The sequence below is a fragment of the Rhinatrema bivittatum genome, chromosome 4, assembly GCF_901001135.1.
Source record: "Rhinatrema bivittatum chromosome 4, aRhiBiv1.1, whole genome shotgun sequence".
Classification (NCBI taxonomy): Eukaryota; Metazoa; Chordata; class Amphibia; order Gymnophiona; family Rhinatrematidae; genus Rhinatrema; species Rhinatrema bivittatum.
The window spans coordinates 280,109,991-280,134,727 of NC_042618.1; the positions used below are offsets into that span (position 1 = coordinate 280,109,991).

The following is a 24,737-nucleotide window of genomic DNA, read 5'->3' on the forward strand; positions in this document are numbered from 1 at the left end:
GTTTCCAACAGAGGCCAAAACCAGGCCACAAGAACCTGGCAATTACCCAAACACTAAGAAGATCCCATGCTACTGATGCAATTTATAGCAGTGGCTATTCCCTAAGTAAACTTGATTAATAGGCATTAATGGACTTCTCCTCCAAGAACTTATCCAAACCTTTTTTGAATCCAGCTACACTAACTGCACTAACCACATCCTCTGGCAACAAATTCCAGAGCTTTATTGTGCGTTGATTGAAAAAGAATTTTCTCCGATTAGTCTTAAATGTGCTACTTGCTAACTTCATGGAATACCCCCCTAGTCCTTCTATTATTCGAAAGTGTAAATAACCAAGTCACATCTACTCGTTCAAGACCTCTCATGATCTTATTTATTTATTTATTTAACGGCTTTTATATACCGACGAACGTTGGGAACATCTCATCGGTTTCATAGAACAAAATTAGCAACAGGCTTTACAGGTAACACATAACTAAAGAGGAACAAAATTATCAACAGGATTTACAGGGAACACTTAACTAAAGAGGAATATAAACTTAGTAGAGTGATAAATTCATATCCCCCCTCAGCCATCTCTTCTCCAAGCTGAACAGCCATAACCTCTTCAGCCTTTCCTCATAGGGGAGCTGTTCTATCCCTTTTATCATTGTGGTTGCCCTTCTCTGTACGTTCTCCATCGCAAGTATATCTTTTTTGAGATGCGGCGACCAGAATTGTACACAGTATTCAAGGTGCGGTCTCACCATGGAGCGAAATAGAGGCATTATGACATTTTCTGTTCTATTAACCATTCCCTTCCTAATAATTCCTAACATTCTATTTGCTTTTTTGACTGCTGCAGCACAATGAGCCGACGATTTTAAAGTATTATCCACTATGATGCCTAGATCTTTTTCCTGGGTGGTAGCTCCTAATATGGAACCTAACATCGTGTAACTACAGCAAGGGTTATTTTTCCCTATATCAACACCTTTCCCTTGTCCACATTAAATTTCATCTGCCATTTGGATGCCCAATCTTCCAGTCTTGCAAGGTCCTCCTGTAATGTATCACAGTTTCCTTATGATTTAACTACTCTGAATAATTTTGTTTCATCAGCAAATTTGATAGCCTCACTCGTTGTATTCCTTTCCAGATCATTTATATATATTGAAAAGCACCTGTCCAAGTACAGATCCCTGAGGCACTCCACTGTTTACCCTCTTCCACTGAGAAAATTGACCATTTAATCCTACTCTCTGTTTCCTGTCTTTTAACCAGTTTGTAATCCACGAAAGGACATCTCCTCCTATCCCATGACATTTTAGTTTTCATAGAAGCCTCTCATGAGGGACTTTGTCATACACCTTCTGAAAATCCAAATACACTACAACTACCGGTTCACTTTTATCCACATGTTTATTAACCCCTTCAAAAAAATGAAGCAGATTTATTAGGCAAGACTTCCCTTGGGTAAATCCATGTTGACTGTGTTCCATTAAATCATGTCTTTCTATATGCTCTACGATTTTGATCTTGAGAATAGTTTCCACTATATTTCCCGGCACTGAAGTCAGGCTCACTGGTCTATAGTTACCCAGATCACCCCTGGAGCCTTTTTTAAATATTGGGTTTACATTGGCCACCCTCCAGTCTTCAGGTACAATGGATGATTTTAATGATAGGTTACAAATTTTAACTAATAGATCAGAAATTTCATTTTTTAGTTCCTTCAGAACCCTAGGATGCATACCATCCGGTCCAGGTGATTTGCTACTCTTTAGTTTGTCAATCTGGCCTGCCACATCTTCCAGGTTCACAGTGATTTTGTTCAGTTCGTCTGACTCATCACCCCCGAAAACCATCTCCGGAACTGGTATCTCCCCAACATCCTCATTAGTAAACACGGAGGCAAAGAATTCGTTTAGTTTTTCTGCAATGGCCTTATCTTCCCTAAGAGCCCCTTTAACCCCTCTGTCATCTAATGTTCCAACCGACTCCCTCACATGTTTCTTGCTTTGGATATATTTTAAAAAGTTTTTATTATGAGTTTTTGCCTCTATGGCCAACTTCATTTCAAATTCTCTCTTCGCCTGTCTTATCAATGTTTTACACTTAGCTTGACAATGCTTATGTTTTATCCTATTTTCTACAGATGGATCCTTCTTCCAATTTTTGAAGGATTTTTTTTGGCTAAAATAGCCTCTTTCACCTCACCATTTAACCATGACAGTAATCGTTTTGCCTTTCTTCCACCTTTCTTAATGCGCGGAATACATATGGACTGCGCCTCTAGGATTGTATTTTTAAACAATGTCCAAGCCTGTTGAACACTTTTAACCTTTGCAGCTGCACCTTTCAGTTTTTTTCTAACTATTTTCCTCATTTTATCAAAGTTTCCCCTTTTTTTTTTTTTAAATTTAATCTTTATTGTAATTTTCAAATTATTAAAGTAAGACAAAACTTACAAAATGGGGAAAAAAAAGGAATACAGTCATATTCATATTTAAGGAAATAATAATATATGTATCTATTACAATTCAAAATTAATTGACCGAATCTTTATATAAAGAAAACTACGGAGACTGAATCTTAGGAGTTATTACAGGAATTCTAAATTTTAATCTAATGGCTGACACTACTTGGTGACTATTACTCTAGATCCCTCTTAGTGTTTGCTAGGGGATATTACAGGAATCACGCTAGCATTTATAAATGACTTGAGTTGCTCTGGATAATAAAACACAAAACATTCATCTTTTCTTTTTATAATGCATCTGCTGGGATATCTCAAAACATAAGAATAACCTAAATTTTTAACCTGTGTTCTAAACATCAAAAATTCCTTTCTCCTTTGCTGCGTGGCGCGAGCAAGGTCCGGGAATATTCTCACCCCAGCTCCATAAAATGGAGTTGATATATTTTTAAAGAAATTTTTCATCACAATCGTTATATCTTGCACAGTGGCAAATGTAACTAGAAGAGTTGCTCTATCACATAATTCAGTTAAAGAATCTTCCAAATAACCGGTCAAATTTTCCATTATCCCAGCCTGATTTTCACTCCGCATTCTAGAACTCTGAGGGGGCTTGAAGAAAATTTGCTTGGTGATACAAGGTAACCCTTGTACATCAAGTTTTAAATTCTCAAGAAAATATTTCTTAAGCGTCAACTCCATCGATTGCCCTACAATCTTTGGGAAATTAGTAAATCTAAGGTTGAGATGTTTGGAATAATTTTCCAGGTATTCTATTCTACATGAAGCTAAGGTAACATCCTTAATAAGCTTAGTCTGAACATTAGCATTTTTCTCTATAACAGCTTCTATCACATTTATTCTATTTTCATTTTTCCCCACATTTTCTTCCATCTTTCCCATCTTATTGTTAAGGATTCCAACATTTGCATTAGTCTCAAATAGAGCTTTACTCAAGCCAGCCACTAAGTCCCATAATGAGTCAAGTGTTACTATTGCTGGCTTTCTTCCACTATCATCTGCTTTTCCAATCTTCCTCCCACTCCCTGCTGAGGAGTTGATGTTGATGCTACCGCGATACCTCCAATTACTCCTATCGCGGTTTCTCCAGGGGATTCAGAAAAGCTAAGATGCTCCAACCCAGGTTCTACTCCTGCCAAGACCTCCCCAGCCCCTTCGGTTGGATGGTCATTGGCAAACACGGGAGAGCCAGTGGGTGACTTCATTATTAGGCGGCGGGGATCAGGAGGAGACAGAGTCACTTCCCCTGATGGCGAGGAGGCTCCTACCTCCAATGCCATAGCGGGGACATTCTCCTCCATTGAAGTCACCATTGCAGGAGTATAGGATGTAATTAATCGCTGACTTGTATTCGGGGGAGGTTCGGGGGGGGTAGACCCGAACTCTCCCCTTCCTTTTTGGAGGCATAATTCAAGGCAATTATATTATAAAGTTCACGGTGCTTACTCACTGCGTTCTTACAGCCTTCTGTCTCCTTGGCGAACTGTGTTGCTACTTTATTCCTATTTGCTCCCCACCTTCCGCCTACTCCGGCCTGCTCCGGACTAAGCCGGAACAAGCCGGCGAGCCCCTTCTGCGCGCGTGGCTTGGCGGCGCACCGGCGTCGACGGGGCGCCGCTGAAACGCTGATTTTATAGTCGTCTCGTCTCGTCCCCTTCAGATGACGTCGGGGACTTCACAGGTGGAGCTCGGATGTCATTCCCGGAACTGCAGGGTGCTCTCGGGGCTCAGGGCCAACACAAGTCCTCTAGCGATAGTTTCTCTGCTCTCGGGTAGGTCCCTCTGCCGCAAGCACAGCCGCGGTCTCACTCACACAAGACGCTGATTTTATAGTCGTCTCGTCCCCTTCAGATGACGACGGGGACTTCACAGGTGGAGCTCGGATGTCATTCCCGGAACTGCAGGGTGCTCTCGGGGCTCAGGGCCAACACAAGTCCTCTAGCGATAGTTTCTCTGCTCTCGGGTAGGTCCCTCTGCCGCAAGCACAGCCGCTTCCCTTTTTAAAATTGTGTTAGAGCTGCAGATTTACTTATTGTCCCCCTTCCAGTTATTAGTTTAAATTTGATCATGTTATGATCACTGTTGCCAAGTGGCCCCACCACTGTTACCTCTCTCACCAAATCTTGTGTTCCACTAAGAATTAAATCTAAAATAGCTCCCTCTCTTGTTGGTTCCTGAACCAATTGCTCCATGAAGTAATCATTTATTACATCCAGGAACTTTATGTCTCTAGCAAGTCCTGATGTTTCATTTACCCAGTCAATATTGGGGTAATTGAAATCGCCCATTATTATTGCACTGCCAAATTGGTTAGCTTCCCTGATTTCTCTTAGCATTTCATCCTCTGTCTGACCATTTTGTCCAGGTGGACGATAGTGTACTCCTATCACTATACCAATGTGGATAAATGTGGATCAATATGTTTATATATCTATATCTATATCTATATATCTATCTATATATATCTATATATATATCTATATATATATATATATATATGTGACGCAGCTTGGCGCAGTTTAAGCATAAGAATCATTAAGGCATGAAAACATAGCCAGCACATTGCATACTGTCTTTTGCTTTTCTTTCTTCCTTAGACTGCCTGATTCTGATGAGCTAAGATAAGGCCGGAGACATTTGGTTTCTCTAACAATTGTTTCTGTAAGAGATAACGCTGGTAAGGCCAGTGTTAAGAATCTGGTAGAGGATACCTCTCTAATAGCCATAGCTGGGTCATAAATCTATTGCAAATGTTAGTTTTAATTGGCAAAGCTTAATGAGCTGCAGAGGGCCTGGCTAACATCAGAGCTATGAGAGTGAATTGAAACACCCAACTTGCAGATGCAGGATTAAACCTAGATAAAATGAAATATAAGAAGCTGCATGTAACAGTGTTCTTTGAATGAGCCATAAACAAAGAGCAAACAGCTGTATATTTTTTAATTTACAAGCTTGTATAGCCTTCGAGAAACACTGTCTTGTAGAAGAAAGGCCTATAAGGGAAGTGCCTCTGTATGATATCTTTTCTTATTTCTGTCTTTATCAATGTAATCCTATTTACCTGTATTGATCTTATTGGGATGTTGTGTGCTTTTTATTGATATTCACTTTCGTTTCTCTTTGTTGACTTTATATAATATTTCATCATATTTAATAAACTAAGTTTTGCTTTTACTAGATTGTGTCAGTGTGTTCTATGACATAATATACCTCCATTCTTGGTCTCCTTATATAGGAAGCTAAATCTATGGAAGAATAATGATCATCGTGCCTGTTAAGGATTGAGTCTCTTGACCTCTTGGAGATAAAAAAAAGGTTCTTGTGATCCATTGTAATGATGAAGAGATGCTTAGCTCCTTCCAAGAGATGTTGCCATTTTTCCAGGTTGAGCTTGATGACCAGAAGTTCCCAATCTCCAATGGTGTAGTTCTTCTCTGCTGAAGAGAACTCCTGGAAAAGAATGAGCAGCGGTGCAGTCTACAATCTGCAGCTGCTTGAGAGAGAACTGCCCCTGCTCTGACAGAGGAACATCCAATTCAAAGCTGAAGGACCAGTCTTATCGGGATGCTGGATGAATGATACGGACTTGAAGGTCTCTTTATGTTTCTCAAAGGCTTGGATGGCATCTTCAGGCCAATTTTTCGGGATGGTCTCTTTGCATGTAAGTGCAGTAAGGAGTGCTGTGAGCGAAGAGTAATGAGGAAAATATTGGTGGCAATAGTTCAAGAATTCCAAGACTCGTTGTAATACCTTGAGTCCCATCGGATGGGGCCATTCTCTCTGATGGCCACTAGTTTGAAGGAGTCCATCTTCAGACTTTGAGCAGAGATAATGTAACCCAAGAAGGGCAATTCTGACTGTTCAAAGGAGCATTTTTCCAGCTTTGCATATAGTTTGTTTTCATAGAGTCATTGTAGGATTGTTCTCACTAGAGAATGATGCTGAGCGAGATTCTGGGAAAAGATTAGAATATCATCCAGGTATGATATATAATATATAATATATCCAGATATGATTATAGAACTCATTTCTGCAAAAGGTCTCTGAAAATAATGTTTACAAAGTTTTGAAATACCGCCGATCCAAAGGGCATAACAAGATATTCCTAATGTCCATCCCTTGTGTTAATGCCGTCTTCCATTCATTCTCTTGTCTGATTCTAATGAGATGTAGGCTCCTCAAAGATTCAATTTAATGTTGGCCTTGGATCCCTGGAGACAGAGTTAAACAATGAGGGGTAATGGATAATTGTTCTTATCAGTGATAGACTTTAGGATGGATAATGGATATTTATTCTTGACAGTGTAGGAGTAGCCTAGTGGTTAGAGCAGCGGGCTATGAACCATGAGACCAGGGTTCGAGTCCCACTGTTGCTCCTTGTGACCTTGGACAAGTCACTTTACCTTCCATTGTCTCAGGTACAAACTTAGGGGTGGATTTTAAAACGAGCGCGAATAGCCTACTTTTGTTTGCGCTCCAGGCGCAAACAAAAGTACGCTGGATTTTAGTAGATACGCGCGGAGCCGCGCGTATCCGCTAAAATCCTGGATCGGCGCGCGCAAGGCTATCGATTTCGTATAGCCGGCGCGCGCCGAGCCGCGCAGCCTACCCCCGTTCCCTCCAAGGCCGCTCCGAAATCGGAGCGGCCTCGGAGGGAACTTTCCTTTGCCCTCCCCTCACCTTTCCCTCCCTTCCCCTACCTAACCCACCCGCCCGGCCCTGTCTAAACCCCCCCCTTACCTTTGTCGGGGGATTTACGCCTCCCGGAGGGAGGCATAAATCCCCGCGCGTCAGCGGGCCTCCTGCGCGCCGGGACGCGACCTGGGGGCGGGTCCGGAGGGCGCGGCCACGCCCCCGGGTCGCCCCGGCCCGTAGCCACGCCCCCGGAACGCTCCCGACACGCCCCGAAAACGCCGCGCGGTTCGGGCCCGCCCCCCGACACGCCCCCTCCGAAAACCCCGGGACTTACGCGAGTCCCGGGGCTCTGCGCGCGCCGGTAGGCCTATGTAAAATAGGCTTCCCGGCGTGCAGGGCCCTGCTCGCGTAAATCCGCCCGGTTTTGGGCGGATTTACGCGAGCAGGGCTCTGAAAATCCGCCCCTTAGATTATAAGCCCTCTGGGTATAGGGAAATACAGTACCTGAATGTAATCCACTTTGAAGTGTGAAAAGCAGAATATAAATCTAAATAAATTTAGACTGTGGTAATTGATGCAGGGCCTCAGTGATCCATCCTTCTTAGGGACAAAGGAAAGGCCTGATGCTGCAGGTGACTAGGAGGGATGTATAAAACCTTGCTCCAGGTTTTTCTTAATGTACTCTGTCACCGAAAGAGAATAAACTTGACCACAAGATGGTACCTTCCCTGGCTGAAGGTCAATAGGACAATCATGCAATCAATGAGGAGAAGAACCTCAGCTTGTCTTGCTGAATATATTGTGGAAGGCTACATAGACCCGAAAAAAGCCGGGTGGTATAGTGAGATCTGATACTGTTAAGGTGGTAGATGGGTGGACAGGACTGAGTTAATGCCAGAAACAGTAGGAACTCCTGGATAAGATGTCTCCCGTTGTCCTTTCTATGGCAACTCCATGTTGCTGTAGTCCGGGTAGGTCTAACACTAATGGATTGACAGCACGCTGGAGAATGTAGAAAGAGATCTGCTCATGATGTAGGAGGCCTACTCTGAGGTAATGGGTTGGATAACCATGGTGATATGGCAAGGGTTTCCCATAAATTGAAGAGATGAGGAGAGGGCAGCTATAGATCCAGGGTCTCCTTAATGAATTTTTCTGCAGCACCTGAATTGAGGAAGGTGTCAGTCAAAACCTGCTCAGTACAAGAGTGGAGAAGAACTGGCAGGATTATTTGGAAAGAGGGAATTTTAGAGGGGAAACCTAGGGCTGCCTCCCAGCCAGCCCTAGGCACTGGAGTTTTCTGGCTTGAGAGGACAGGTGCTAACAAGATCTCCTGAACTGGCACAGTACAGGCATAGTTTCAAAAGTTGTTGACAATTCTTGGCCTCTGTGAGCTGGATGCGGCCTACTTGCATAAGTTCTTTCTAAGTAGGCATTATCCAGGGTCAACTGGGGGGCATTGGAAACAGGAGCAAAACATGGTATCGGCAGGATTGGCTCTGTTTACTGGATCTTTCTTGAAACCCAGTGTCTGACTGCACAGAGAAATCAGAGCACCAGCGAAGTGGGAATTTCTCGCCCCGCAAGTTCATCTTTCATTGGGTGGCCAGACCTTGCCAGAAAAAGGCTGACAGGCTCTTTTTATTCCAATGAAGCTTCGCTGCCAGGGTTTAGAATTGGATGGTGTACTGCCCTACAGTTTGAGCACTCTGGCAGAGATGCAGGAGGTTGGCAGACCCAGAAGAGGAACAGCCCGGATCCTCAGAGACCCTGCAGAAAGTTACCAGGAAGTCGATAAGGCAGTTCAGCGTGGAATGATTTTGCTTCGACAGAGGGGATTCCCAAGGTAATGCTTGTCCAGTGATCTGAGGCAAAGCTTGTAGTGTCAAACCAGTGTCAAAGATGATTTGACACTGGTTCGAAAAGCCTCTGCAGGCCTTAGGATTTCCATCATGGTGGGGCAGTTGAGAGAGGCAAATGCTGGATGCTACAGGCAAAGACTGCAATTCCGACTGTGCTTGGGCAGTGAGTGATGGTTGGTGCGGAGCCATCTCGGGGTGAAGAGAATTCAGGCATTGGCACGAGGTCTTGATGGAGCCTATAAGCTGCTGGACTTGCAAGGCCAGTCCTTGCAAGAGCTGGAGAGATGGTGGGTCAGTGGAGCTCCTGGCTTTCGCAAATGTCATGCAAATTTGCAAATTTGCAGATGACACAAAATTGTTCAGAGTAGTTAAATCACAAGCAGATTGTGATAAATTGCAGGAAGACCTTGTGAGACTGGAAAATTGGGCATCCAAATGGCAGATGAAATTTAATGTGGATAAGTGCAAGGTGATGCATATAGGGAAAAATAACCCATGCTATAATTACACAATGTTGGGTTCCATATTAGGTGCTACAACCCAAGAAAGAGATCTAGGTGTCATAGTGGATAACACATTGAAATCGTCGGTACAGTGTGCTGCGGCAGTCAAAAAAGCAAACAGAATGTTGGGAATTATTAGAAAGGGAATGGTGAATAAAACGGAAAGTGTCATAATGCCTCTGTATCGCTCCATGGTGAGACCGCACCTTGAATATTGTGTACAATTCTGGTCGTCGCATCTCAAAAAAGATATAATTGCGATGGAGAAGGTACAGAGAAGGGTTACCAAAATGATAAGGGGAATGGAACAACTCCCCTATGAGGAAAGACTAAAGAGGTTAGGACTTTTCAGCTTGGAGAAGAGACGACTGAGGGGGGGGATATGATAGAGGTGTTTAAAATCATGAGAGGTCTAGAACGGGTAGATTTGAATCGGTTATTTAATCTTTCGGATAGTAGATAGACTAGGGGGCACTCCATGAAGTTAGCAAGTGGCACATTTAAAACTAATCGGAGAAAGTTCTTTTTTACTCAACGCACAATTAAACTCTGGAATGTGTTGCCAGAGGATGTGGTTAGTGCAGTTAGTATAGCTGTGTTTAAAAAAGGATTGGATAGGTTCTTGGAGGAGAAGTCCATTACCTGCTATTAAGTTCACTTAGAGAATAGCCACTGCCATTAGCAATGGTTACATGGAATAGACTTAGTTTTTGGGTACTTGCCAGGTTCTTATGGCCTGGATTGGCCACTGTTGGAAACAGGATGCTGGGCTTGATGGACCCTTGGTCTGACCCAGTATGGCATTTTCTTATGTTCTTATGTTCTTCTTATAGTGAGCCCTTGAACCACTGTTAATTTGGCACTGCTTATCTTGTACAAGCACAAAATAAGCCTTAACTGGCAGTAACTGACTCGCCAGGAATCATCTTCCGCCTGGCCAACCACTTTCCTCTTGGGTTGAGCCCTCAGGTTTCGGTGGCTGGCAGGACTTACAGCTGAAGGCAAAGCGGAGTCAAGGTCCAGTCCTAAGTCAGACAGCAAGGAAACAATCCAAGGATCAAGACAACACAAGTGAGTCAAGGTAGCAGGCAACAAACACGACAAGGACTCACAGCAGAGGACTTGAAATGGAGCAGGATAAAGCGAATACACAGGAAGTCAGTAACAAGCAGGGACATAGGAACACACAGGAACGCTGAGCAACAAGCACTGCTGAACTGCTGGAGACCTGTTGTGAAGGCAAGAGCTTGACAGGCACGCTGGAGTTTAAATCCCTCAGTGGGTGACATCATCATGGGGTGCCAACGTCTGTGTTCCCACTGTGAGGCCTATGAAATGTGCGATTGTGAGTGCATGTTTGTCTAGATAGCAGCATGGAGAATTGGGAAAGACAGTTTTACGATTCTGGCTGCTATGCAGAGAGGTCCTCCATGAGCTCTCTCCCCTGGCTGGCCAGATTCCCTGGCCTGTCTGCACCACGGCCAGACTCCAGTAGTTAACCCTGCCTAGCTCAGGCCTTGTTGCTTCAGCATCAAGTTCCTTTCGTCTCCCTGCTCTAGCCACCCGTTTCTTGCCTTGCTCTGTGGCTTATGGCCTTCTGGTTTCCTTCTTGCCTTGTTTTATGGCCTGTGGGACTTCTGGTTCCCTCCTTCCCTAGTGGGGTATCCTAGGCCTTCTTGACCCCTTGCCCAGCCTGAGGCTCCCAGTTCTCTTCTATGAGGCTAAGCCTCTTGCTTGTTTTCTAGTCCCTGCCTTGCCCTTTGGGGGCTTCTCTTGCTTCACTGCTTTTGACAATTCTGTATTCGGTGTAGTCCTTGTCCTGATTTGACCCTGATCCTTTACTCCAGTTCCACGCTTACCTGCATCCAGTAGCACACTTACCTACATTTTGTTCCTGTGTTCCAGTTATACCCATACTTGCACCCACTTCCAGTGTTCTAGCTCCACCCTTACCTTCATTCACTTCCATGCTTACCCACACTCTGTTTTAGTGTTCCTGAAATTCACCCTTACCTCGATGTACCTCAATCCGCTCCAGAGACTCAGCCAGTCTGTACCTTGCTCAGAGACTCAGCCAGCTTATACCTCGCTGCAGAGACTCAGCCCAGCCTGTTCCCCTCCAGAGACTCAGTCCAGCCTCACTTTATCTTTGAGTTCCAGAACATCTGCTTTTGTTCCTGTTCTAGCCTCACTGGACTACCTGCACTTGCTCCAGTCCTTCCATCCGGTGCTGCTCCTGGAGGTGGCCGTTCACCTCACCTTGCTACCGCCCAAACCAATAACAGATGGCATGGCCAGCTCAGTTTCAGGTGAGTGCAGCTGGCTGCGGCATAGCTAACACACAGATCGAAACTCTAAGGCCGCGGTAGAAACAGTGTGGCAGTGTTAGGCGCACCCTCGTTCCCCGCACGCACAGTTCTCTTCACCTACCGCTCGATACTCTCTTCAAATTGCATGCAAATGCATGCCTTGGCTGCGAAGCCTTAGGCAAGCGTTAGGCCCGCGCAACCCATTTTACTGTATAGAGCGCCTATACAGTATCCTGGGTTCGCGGGCCTAACGCTTCACGGCCGCGCTGGTATCTGTTATTTCAAATGTCATTTCAAATGACATTTGAAATGACAGGTACCAGATGTTCCCCGATGCTCAGCAAACATTCCCCCAGCCCCCGCTTACCTGCCCTGGCCCCGTCCGGTCTCCGGTGCAGCCCCAGTCCTGTCCCCTCCTTCCGAAGCAAAAAAAAAACAAACCCGAAAAAGTAGCAAGGCTCGGGCCTGCTACGGTAGTCCCTTCTCCCTTCTCCTCTCCTCCCGATTTCGGCGCTCAAGGCGGCCGGGTGGGCGTGCATTCATCCAGGCAGAGGGAGCCGGAGCCGGAGGCCGTTTTCGCCACTGGATCCCTCTGCCTGGATGAATACCCGTGCGATTTTGGTGCTCAAGGCGGCCGTGCATTCATCCAGGCAGAGGGAGCCGGTGGCGAAAACGGCCTCCGGCTCCCTCTGCCTGGATGAATGCACGGCCCCCGCCGGCAGTGAATGAATGCCCGTGACGTCGCGACGTCACGGCATGTGACTGCCTTGAGCGCCGAAATCGCACGGGCATTCATTCACTGCCGGCGGGGGCCGTGCATTCATCCAGGCAGAGGGAGCCGGAGGCCGTTTTCGCCACCGGCTCCCTCTGCCTGGATGAATGCACGCCCACCCGGCCGCCTTGAGCGCCGAAATCGGGAGGAGAGGAGAAGGGAGAAGGGACTACCGTAGCAGGCCCGAGCCTTGCTACTTTTTCGTTTTTTTTTTGCTTCGGGAGGAGGGGACAGGACTGGGGCTGCACCGGAGACCGGACGGGGCCAGGGCAGGTAAGCAATGTTTTTACACTTTTTTTACACCATTTTTTACACTTTATTCCCGTTTTAATTTTCGAACACCACACTAACACCAAGTAGAGGGTAGCGGTAAACTAACACGTTAAGGCCGCGGCAAAATATCGGGTTCCAAAGGAGATAATCTGAGCGCGCGTCACAGTATCGGAGGGGAATAGCTAATTCATTCATTATACAGCTAATTCGTTCATTTACATATCATATACATGCTGCGTGCGGAAAGGGTTATGCGTCTGTTTTAAGAAGCGCTAAGGACGCGTGAAACTGGAGACTGTATGGCTGGATCGCCTTACGTGTCCGAATTGTGCGCTCCCAGCACGTTACAGACGGGAAATCTTCAACCGCACGTTACAGTATCGACCTGACAGTTGGCAAAATGTAACATTTTTCTTCTTGGACAAGAGATTGTTCAGCATTTAATCAGAGTTGATTGTGTGGGATCGCACAAGATGCTGGGACCATAGGCTTTTCTTGATGGCAAAGGCTGCCTTTGGTGCTCCTCACCATCTAAGTTCAAGTTTAAATAGACAACTAATGACAGTGTGTGCTTTCAGAAGGACATTTCATATTTCTTGTGACTAGACCATGTATTATATCCTATATGACTCCTCACTTTCCCTAGCACAGTGGAGGCCTAACCTGTTTATGTTAGCATCATTAAGAAATGCAATTCATTGAAATTTTAGAATGTTTTTTCCTTGGCTTGGCTGGTAATGATTGATATGTAGTCCAGTGGTGGCTGTAGTACTGAAGATGTGCAGCTTCTATCCACTCTATTTAAGATGGCAGACAAGAGTAGGATAATTAAAAAAAAGTTACTATTTATTTTGTTTTTTGGAACTCGTGCCTAATACCCGTTTGCCTTTTTAAAAGATTGGACTGAAATGTAAATGTTGTATGATAAGCCTCAAAAGTAGGAAAAAAAGGAAAGACGAGGCTGGGATTGATGTCTAAAGCAGATTCTATATGCAAATGAAGAGTCCTTATTCTGCTTAGTTGATGCAGTCCAACAAATAGTCTTATGTAAATAAGGCTGAATTCTAAAGTACCTTTCTTATGCTACAGTTTGAATGCTATAAAAATAAAGATGCCTGAATTCCTTGAGAATTCAGGCATCTTTACATTTATTTGACCTTTATTTACATTTATTTGACCTTCAGGGATGAAGTGCTAGATTATATTTTATCTAAGCAGTTGAAAATCTTATTTTTTAAACATCTGTATCCTATGTAACACAATATCCTTCCTGCTTTTTCTTGTAGAGCTGTAAAAATAAGTGCATAACTGGAGCTGGATGTAAGGATGAAGATAGAAATCATGTGACTGTCAGCTCATTTAAGGTAAGTTCTTAATATCAATGATGTTGTGCTAACTTAAGAAAAAAACCTTCTTAAGAAGGTTTACACTCTGAAGACTTTTCTTTGCTTCAGTACTCTGGATTTTGGAGAATAAGCATGCCCAGACCATTATGGGATAAAGTATTGTACTCATTATTGTACAGATAGATATGTTACCATGATGCATTTAATAGAGTGAGAACTAGAAATTAAAAACCACTGTCTGAATTATGAATTACATGTACCCACAGTGGACTTCAGCTGTACTATGCAGTATGGGGTAGATTTTTTAAAAATGCGCATTCGCGTACTTTTGTTGGCGCACCAGTCGCAAACAAAAGTATGCTGGATTTTATAAGATACGTGCGTACCTTATAAAATCCTGGATCGGCGCGCGCAAGGCTGCCGATTTTGGGCAGCCGGCACGCGCCGAGCCGCGCAGCCTGCCTCCGTTCCCTCCGAGGCCACTCTGAAATCAGAGCGGCCTCGGAGGGAACTCTCTTTCACCCTCCCCTCACCTTCCCCTCCCTTCCTCTACCTAACCCACCCCCCCAGCCCTATCTAAACCCCCCCCCACCTTTGTCCACGGATTTATGCCTCCCGGAGGGAGAAGTAAATCCACGCGCGCCAGCGGGCTGCTGGCGCGCCGAGACGCAACCCGGGGGCGGTTCCGGAGGGCGCGGCCACGCCCCCGGACCGCCCTGGGCTGAAACCACGCCCCCGGGCCCGCCCCCGAAACGCCGCGTCCCGCCCCCAAAATGCCGCGTCGATCGGCCCCGCCCCTGACACTCCCCCGACAAAAAACCCCGGGACTTACGCGAGTCCCGGGGCTCTGCGCGCGCCGGCAGGCCTATGGAAAATAGGCGCGCCGGCGCACAAGGCCCTGCTCGCGTAAATCCGCCCGGATTTACGCGAGCAGGGCTTTTAAAATCCGCCCCTATGTGTTGCGCTGAAGGTGGACCCTTGGCCTGGTACAGGATTGGTACGGCCCTCCGGTCGGACCCAGAGAGCACCTGCAACCAGGAGGCGGAGCACACGAGGAGACTGAGGCTAGCTGGAGCTTCGCCAATAACAGTCAGGGGTTTCCGCAGGTTGAGCCCTTGGGTTCCCGGACCACCTGGACTTAGGTGGGCCTCAGATGGTCTCCCGGAGAGGTAGCGGAGGGGTGTGACCACCATGAGCAAGGGGGCATGGCTGATGCAGAGAGGATGGACCAGATCCGAACTGGAAGCTCCGGAGACCTCAGGGAGGTAACAGTTCAGGAAGACTCTCCTGGTGAGGCAGGCAGCGCCTGCGGGTCTAGTCGGGTGAAGGCTGCGGGTAGAATCCAAGCAGGTCGGTCTGGTAATCACAGAAGGCCAGAAGAGAGTGTCTGAGTGAAGCGCAAGGGTCAAAGCCAGAGTATCCATCCAGAAGTGGTCAGCCGAAGCATGGGTCAATACCAAGGTTAGTTTGAGCGTAGTCAAGGCAAGCGAGGGTCAGTTCCAGGCAGCAGATGAAGAGAGTGGTCAGGCAGGCAGTAGTCAGTTCCAGGCAGTAGACAGAGAGTAGTCAGGCAGGCAGTGGTCAGTTCCAGGCAGCAGACAAAGAGAGTAATCAGGCAGGCCAAGGTCAGTACCAGAGATCAGTCTGAGAAGAAACACAGAGCGCAGGAACACTGGAACACACAAAGACATGGGAACAAGGAGACGCTAGAACAAGGAGATGCTGGAAAACAGGATTAGGCAATCTAGAACACCATGGTGTCGACCCGATTGCGAAGGCAAGGTCCTGGGGACAGGGCCTTGCTATTTATAGGGCTACTAAGTGATGTCATCATACTGTGTCCGAATCGGTTTTCCCACGCTCACCTCTTTAAAGCTTAGGATGTTGGCTGCGCACGCGTCTAGAGGCGGGCCCGAGCAGGCCGAAGACGCGGAGCCCCGACGAGAGCTCCGCTGAGGCCTGCAGCATGGAGGAAGCTGGAGAGGGCCGCGGTGAGCGTCGGGGATGTCAGGAGCTGGCAGCAGCCACAAGACCGGAGCTAGTGGAGGGCAGTGCAAGGTGAGCAGGCCTGTTTGCGGCACCCACATGGCCGGGATGCGCAACAGTACCCCCCCCCCCCCCCTTTCTAGACCTCCCCCCTTACTGGTCTGGGGTTTTCTGGGTGTTGCTGATGGAACCCTTGAAGAAGATTTTTATCGAGAATGTGATGAGAGGGCTCCCATGAATTCTCTTCTGGTCTGAAGCCCTCCCACGAAAGGAGGTATTCCCAGTGGCCCCGATGGCGTCGGACGTCTAAGACTTCTCTAACTTGTAAGGTGATTTCAGTTTCCACTGAGTGTTGCGTCGGAGGAGGAGGAGGCCTTCGGGAAGGCCAGGACAGGATCAAGGGTTTGAGTAGCGACACGTGGAACGTGTTCTGAATCCCCATGGAAGCTGGAAGTTTCAGCTGGTAGGTGACTGTTCCTATGCGTCGAAGGACGGGGAATGGACCAATAAATTTGGGAGCTAGCCGTTGGGAAGGCAACCGTAGCTGGTACTGTGGTGGTGACTGCAGTAGATGTGCAGGCTGGATCAATAATGTATCTGGGAGTCTTGGGTGTTTTCTGGCTCAATGGAGCAAGAGGGCACATCTGCACGGAGACTTTTCACCACTGGGTGATAGCGGAGCTCAAAGTTGAAGTGTGCAAAGAATAGGGCCCAGCGGGTTTGTCTTGGGTTAAGTAGCTGGGCCTCCTTTAGGTGTTCCAGGTTTTTATGGTCGGTAAATATCGTGAATCTGTGTTGCGCCTCTTCAAGCCAGGGACGCCATTCCTGGAGGGCAGGTTTCACCGCTAGGAGTTCGCGGTCCCCTATGGTATAATTTTGTTCTATGGAGAATTTATGTGAATAAAAGGAACATGGAACTAGGGTTCCCTTGGTGGAGTATTGACTCAAGACCGCTCCTGCTCCAATAGCGAATGCATCGACTTCGACTATGAAGGGGTGGTTAGGATCCGGGTGACGTAAACACGGGCCAGTACAGAAGACCTCTTTCAAGGCATGGAATGCTGATTAGGCCTTGGGACTCCATACTTGAGGATCATATCCCTTACTCGTCATAGCCGTGAGTGGAGTGGCCAGTGTGGAGTAATTGGCGATGAAGTTTCGATAGTAATTTGTAAATCCAAGGAATCGTTGTAGTGCTCGGAGACCCACTGGTTGAGGTCAATCTCGAATACCCTGGAGTTTGTCGGGGTCCATGGTGAACCTGCTGTTGGAGATGATGTAGCCCAGGAATGGGAGACTGGGTTGCTCAAAAATGCACTTCTCCAATTTAGCATAGAGACGCTAAATTGGAGATCTGAGACGCTGGAGGACTGTTTGAATGTGAGAATGATGAGACTTCAGATCTTTGGCGAAGATTAATATATTGTCCAGCTACACTACGACGAATGGAAAATCTCCTTCATTAGCCGCTGGAAGAATGCAAGGGCATTGCAAAGCCCGAAAAGCATTACTACGTACTCGTAGTGTCCATCTCTTGTGTTGAAGGCGGTTTACCTGTTAGGGTTTGCTCCCCCAGAGGGGAGGAGTAGCAATGGTTCTGATGTCTGATGGGTGGAGACATTAGATGAGAGCTAGCACTCTGTTATGCTCAGCTCCTGAAGTGCGAGGAGTGAGCACACTGTAGTAAATAGGTGAATCCTTGGGCTGATGGCAGATGACAGCACCCCCAGGAGGATATCCTGAGAGGGGACCACCGGCTAGGCGTAAGTATGGAGACAGACACAGATAGTTCTTTTATTAGACAGGTTAGTAGAAACACCAGAGGTGGCAGTAGTGAGCTGGTATGCCCGGCAGGGCTGAAGTCCCTCAGATACTGGAACTGCGATCCCAGGGTTGCTGAGCTGTAGGGAGATTATAGATAGTAAGTAGACAGGGTATGCTGTATACATATCCAGTAGTAGATGACAATCTCACATAGAATCTTAAAGAGGCTCAGTGGCTGGAAAGAGTTAGGCCCTCGAGGAGCGAGTACTTGGTTCCAGGGACAGCTCTGAGAGAGTGGTGGCAACTCACGATTGTCTGTATCTGTAATAGCTTCTAGGCAGTAGAGAATCCAGAGTCTTCAGGAGCATAGACCCTCGAGGAGCGAGTACCGGTTCCTATCTGCAATCTGAAATAGAGAAAAGAGAACGAGGCCCCCGAGGAGCGGGTACTCCTGGTAAGTCCGAGGAGGCAGAGTAGCTTGGACGAATCCTTGTTAACTCGAATAGTAAGCGCAAGTGAAGACCTTTTATGTTGGAAGCGGATGATGTCAATACAGGGGGACGCCGCTGAGGTTCGCGACCTTGCTGGTACCCTACGTCATCAGGAACATGGCGGATCCGCAGTGTCAAACCGGTCTGGGGACGTCAGGGAGAAGCGGCATGGAGATGCCGCGGCAGCAAGCCGTCCATCAGGCCCGGAGGGAGTCACCATAGAGGTAGAGAGGGTGGAGTTAGGGCGAAGAGCAGGCCTGAACGCAACAGTATTCTCCTTCAAAGGGCGATCTCCTCTTCGGGTACCAGGCTTAGGTTTCAAAGGATGCGGGAGGTGGAACTGATGAAACATCTCTTTATCCAAGATATTGGTCTGAGGCTCCCAAGTGATCAAATCGGGGCCAAAACCTTCCCAAACCAGAAGGTATTCAAAATTCTTGCCTCTGTTACAAACATCCAGACTCTCTTTGATCTTGATTTCTATCTCATCTTCTGCAATGATGACAGATGGATCTTGAGATTCGGAAGAATCTTGCAGAGTGTTATTGATGATATCAGCAGCAATGTGTGGAGCTGCTGTGGACGTCACTGAGGGATTCAGTGGAAGTGGTGATGTAAAGGAATGTCCAAAATCCACTTCTAAAGATGACTCTCCAGTAGATGTAGCTGGATGCGAGTTGGTAGCATCACCAGCAGAAACGGACTGGCTGGTTGCTAGAGATGTCTTCTTTGGATCTATTATGTGCTGTGGTTCATCAGGCACATCTGAATGAAATGAGCGTGACAGCGCGTCTGCTCTGGTGTTTCGATCTCCCGGTCGGTACTTAAGCACAAAATCAAAACAGTTGAAGAATAAAGAACACCTGGCCTGTCTGTAATTCAAACGTTGTGCATGGCGGAGATATTCAAGGTTTTTGTGATCCATGAAGATGGTTTTTTGATGTTGAGCGCCTTCGAGCCATGGCCTCCACTCCTTAATTGCAAGCTTTATAGCTAGGAGCTCCTTGTCACCGATTCCGTAGTTGTTCTCGACTGGAGAAAATCTTTGTGAGAAGAATGAACAGGGTCGTAATGTGAGTCTCCCGCTTGGCTCAACACAGCCCCTACCCCCACATCTGAAGCATCAACTTCGACAATAAAGGGTCTGTTGGGGTTTGGATGCCGCAAGCACGGTTCAGTGGAGAAGGCAGTCTTCAGTCTCTCGAACGTGGAAATGGCCTCCGTAGACCATTTTGAAGCATTGGCACCCTTACAGGTCATCGAAGTCAAGGGTACAGTCAAAGAAGAATAGTTCTTAATAAAACTGCGATAATAATTGGTGAACCCCAGGAATCTCCTCAAGGCCTTCAGGCTGGTGGGTTGAGACCAATTCTGGATACTTTCAAGTTTATGAGGGTCCATCTGAAAACCCTCCTTAGACACGATGTAACCTAGAAAGGGCACTGAGTCTTTGTGAAATTCACACTTCGGAATTTGGCGTACAGGTGATGTTCGCGGAGACAGTGGAGCACTTGCTTGACATCTGCGATGTGGGTCTCCACATCCTGGGAGAAGATTAATATGTCATCCAGGTAGACCACCATGTTCTTGTATAACAGGTCCCGCAAGATGTCATTCATATTTTGGAATGTAGCAGGTGCATTGCACAACCCGAACGGCATTACAAGGTACTCAAAATGGCCGTCTCGTGTATTGAAGGCTGTTTTCCATTCATCGCCAATGCAAATAAGGTTGTAGGCCCCCTTCAAGTCAAGTTTTGAAAATATCTTGGCCCCCTGCAGCCTATCAAACAGCTCTGAGATTAATGGCAAGGGGTAACGGTCTTTAATCGTGATCTCATTTAGACCACGATAGTCGATACATGGCCGTAGGGTACCGTCCTTTTCCCCATGAAGAAAATGCCTGTGCCGGCTGGTGACTTAGATGGTCTAATAAACCCTTTCTGGAGATTTTCTTTTATGTATTCGGACATAGCTGTATTCTCCAGAGCTGAGAGAGGGTACACCCGTCCCTTCAGTGGTTCCGAATTGGACTTCAATCTTATGGCACAGTCATAGGATCTATGTGGAGGAAGAACATCAGCTGTTTCTTTGGAAAATACATCCCTGAAGGATGCATATTCAGGCTGCAGTCCTGGCATCGCTGGAGTCGTAGGCATGCAATTAATAGACGAGGCCTCCTTGAGGCATTTCCCCTGACATTCAGGGCCCCATCGTGAAAGATCCAGAGATGCCCAGTCAAATTCGGGTTGATGCAATTGCAGCCAGGGTAACCCCAGGACAATAGGGTGCATGGCCTTCTCCTCTACAAAGAAAGAGATTATTTCCGTATGAAGTGCTCCGGTGCGAAGTGTAACTGGTACAGTCTCATAAGTCATGTCGCCCGGCAAGGGCTTCCCATGAATAGAAAATAACAGTAGTGGATCTTTTAATTTGATAAGAGGGATCCTCAAGCATTCCACTAAACTTCTGGTGATGAAGTTGCCTCCTGCCCCTGAGTCCACCAGGGCAGGAGTCTGAACCGTGATTGGTCCATAGGTCAGAGAGACTGGAAGAGAAAGCGGAGGAGAAGATGCGGTAAGTCCCAAGAACAGTCTCTCTGTCGGGCTTGAATTCATCTGTCTCCCGAGCAAAATGGGACATGTAGAAGCATCATGGCCGGGTTGATCACAGTACATGCACTGGCTGCGTTTCTTCTGGACTCTTCTCTCTCTAGAGGTCAAATGACCATGACCGAGTTGCATCGGTTCCTCTTTATCAACAGCAGGAATTGCTGGACCCATCCGTATCGCAGGGGCACTGGCCTGTATCAACCCAGGTAGCACCTTAGGCCGGAGTTCCTTCACCTTGTCACGGAGCCAACATTCAATTCGAGTAGCTAAGGCTATCAATTCTTCCAGCGGCCAGCTCGTTCTTCAAGCGGGTATCCAGGCCTCTGCAGAAGAGAGTCTTAAGACATCTGGGGTCCCAGCGAAGTTCCGCTGCAAGAGTCTTGAATTCTATGGCAAATTCGGCTAGAGATCTGTTGCCTTGCTTCAAGTCCACCAAAGCTAATCCGGCAACAGACATACGAGCAGGGTCATCAAAAATGGATTTAAACAAGTCCACAAATCCTTCTATGTCCTGCAAAATAGGGTCCTTGCGTTCCCACAAGGTAGATGCCCACGACAAGCTCTCCCATCCAAGTATGACAGGATGTAGCTGGTCTTAGAGAGACCCGTGGGAAACAATAAAGGTTGTAAGGTGAAATGTAAGCTGCACTGGTTCAGAAAGCCCCGAGTCTTCTGGAGTTCTCCAGAGAATCGAATAAGCACTGCCAGTGGAACAGCTGTCTTCAAAGTTACCTCCTGTAACTGACCTTCTTGTGTAGAAGCTGTGCCTTGTATCTTCTGTGTATGAAGCTGATGAAATGCTGCAGTAAGTTTCTCCAAGGTTTCTTGCTGTTCTGAGATACGTTGAGCCAGGCCCGGTATAGCCTGCAAAGCAGAGAAGTGTGCCAGGTCCATGGTTACTGACAGCCAATACCTTAAGCTGGAATCCCAGGAGTACTGCTTCTCCAATTTTATGCCGGATACACGGGAGTTAGCAATCTGTTAGGGTTAGTTCCCCCTGAGGGGAGGAGTTAGCAATCTGTTATGGTTTGCTCCCCCAGAGGGGAGGAGTTAGCAATCTGTTAGGGTTTGCTCCCCCAGAGGGGAGGAGTAGCAATGGTTCTGATGTCTGATGGGTGGAGACATTAGATGAGAGCTAGCACTCTGTTATGCTCAGCTCCTGAAGTCGGAGGAGTGAGCACACTGTAGTAAATAGGTGCATCCTTGGGCCGATGGCAGATGACAGCACCCCCAGGAGGATATCCTGAGAAGGACCACTGGCTAGGCTTGAGTATGGAGACAGACACAGATAGTTCTTTTATTAGACAGGTTAGTAGAACCACCAGAGGTGACAGTAGTGAGCTGATATGCCTGGCAGGGCTGAAAGTCCCTCAGATACTGGAACTGCGATCCCAGGGCTGTAGGGAGACTATAGATAGTAAGTAGACAGGGTATGCTGTATACATATCCAGTAGGTGATGACAATCCCACATAGAATTTTAAAGAGGCTCAGTGGCTGGAAAGAGTTAGGCCCTCGAAGAGCGAGTGCCTGGTTCCAGGGACAGCTCTGAGAGAGCGGTGGCAACTCACGATTGTCTGTATCTGTAATAGCTTCTAGGCAGTAGAGAATCTTCAGAGTCTTCAGGAACATAGGCCCTCGAGGAGCGAGTACCGGTTCCTATCTGCAATCTGAAATAGAGAAAAGAGAACGAGGCCCCCAAGGAGCGGGTACCCCTGGTAAGTCCGAGGAGGCAGAGTAGCTTGGACGAATCCTTGCTAACTTGAATAGTAAGCGCAAGTGAAGACCTTTTATGTTGGAAGCGGATGATGTCAATACAGGGGGACACCCCTGAGGTTCGTGCCCTTGCTGGTACATACTTCAGAGCGTGCGCCCTACGTCATCAGGAACATGGCGGATCCGTAGCGTCGAGCCGGTCCGAAGATGCCGGGGAGAAGCGGCATGGAGATGCCGCGGCAGCAAGCCGTCCAACAGGCCTGGAGGGAGTCGCCATAGAGGTAGAGAGGGTGGAGCGAGGGCGAAGAGCAGGCCCGAACGCAACATTTTCAGATTTCTTTCGGTTAAATCCGTACTAGGTTATATGCCCCATGTAGATCTAGTTTAGTAAAGATTTGTGCGCCCTGCAGGCAGTCGAGCAGTTCACTGATAAGTGGCAGTGGGTACCGGTCCTTACGGGTTACTGCGTTCAAACCTCTGTAGTGTATGCATGGTCTTAGGCTGCCATCCTTTTTCTTGACAAAGAAGGACCTGGCGCCTGCCGGGGAAGTAGAGGTTCTTATGAACCCTTTGGCAAAAGTTTCCTTGATGTATGCTGACATCGCTTGGGTTTCTGGGAGTGAAAGAGGATAGGTTTTGCCCTTGGGAGGCATGGTTCCAGGTAGGAGTTCTATGGGGCACTTGAACTTCCGGAGTGGAGGCAGGGTATCGGCGTTTTGTTGGAGAACACGTCTTTAAATTCCAAGTATGGAGCAGATAACCTGGGAAGGGTTGTAGAGCTTAGGACTGTCAAGGATGGACCAAGAAAACAAAGAGGTAGGCGATCTATAAGAGCCGTCAGAAAAACACAAAATTAGATGCCTTAATCTTTTTCAATCTTTATTAAAACAGAGACGTGTTCTTACACTGCCCGACTCAGGCCGAGTTTCGCAGCTCAACAGCCGCTGCCTCAGGGGCTACAAGTGAACCAGACAAAAATCAATCATACAAGTTTATCATCAGTGTCTGTCTTTCTTAAAAACAACAAACACAGCAAATAACAACATCATTAAGATCTTATAAATATTAAAAAGTTTTTATAAAAAATATAAAATATAAAACCCCTTTTTAGATATCTCAAAGATCTCAGATATTGAATAAAACTAAAATAATACTATTAATATTCAAATGGTGACAAAAATGAATGATCAAGATAAAATCAATAAATGACATACCAAAAATAAAAATTGTAAAATCCTTCTGAAAAAGTAATATTACATTACAACTTAAAAAATCTATTGCCTGGTACCATTTCTTTGCCAGTGTCTGGTTTCTGAACCCATGGCTTGAGAACCGACACTGGCGAAATTGAGTGTCGGCTGTCAAACCGCTGACAGCCGCCCCTCCTGTCCAAAAAGAGGCACTAGGGATGCGCTAGTGTCCCTACGGCCTCTTTTTACCGCGGGCCCTAATTTAAACATTTTGGTTTACTGAATCGCGCGCACAGGACACTGGCCTGTGTGCACGCTGGGAGAGCAGGCACACGCCCGCTCTCCTGCGAACTTTACTGTATCGGCCTGTTAGGGAGGTAACAGTTCAGGAAGGCTCTCTGGGCGAGGTAGGCAGCGCCTGCGGGTCTAGTCGGGTGAAGACCGTGGGTAGAATCCAAGCAGATCCGTCTGGTAGTCACGGAAGGCCAGAAGAGAATGTCTGAGTGAAGCGCAAGGGTCATATCCAGAGTATCCATCCAGAAGTGTTCAGCCAAAGCAGGGGTCAATACCAAGGTCAGTCCGAGCATAGTCAAGGCAAGCGAGTGTCAGTTCCAGGCAGCAGACGAAGAGAGTAATCAGGCAGGCAATGGTCAGTTTCAGGCAGCAGACGAAGAGAATAGTCAGGCAGGCCGAGGTCAGTAACAGAGATCAGTCCAGGAAGGTACTACCTGAGTAAGGACACAGGAAGGAACACAGGGCGCAGGAACACTGGAACACACGGAGATGCTGGAAAAAGGAGACA

General features: G+C 47.0%; 1 protein-coding gene across 9 annotated transcripts in view; it reads left to right on the forward strand.

Moving 5' to 3' along the window:
* Positions 1-24,737, forward strand: part of BCAT1 (branched chain amino acid transaminase 1) — a 584,786-nt gene that overhangs the window by 82,874 nt on the left and 477,175 nt on the right. For 8 of the 9 annotated variants that reach the window (XR_003856480.1, XR_003856479.1, XR_003856478.1 and 5 more), the window contains exons 2-3: positions 5,715-6,140; positions 14,120-14,197. Coding sequence is in view for 6 of the 9 variants with exons in the window: in XM_029600154.1 (XP_029456014.1) it covers positions 6,051-6,140; positions 14,120-14,197 (168 nt within the window). In the remaining 3 variants the exon portion in view is untranslated. The remainder of the gene's footprint in view (positions 1-5,714; positions 6,141-14,119; positions 14,198-24,737) is intronic. The other variant, XM_029600152.1, reaches the window with a different exon arrangement.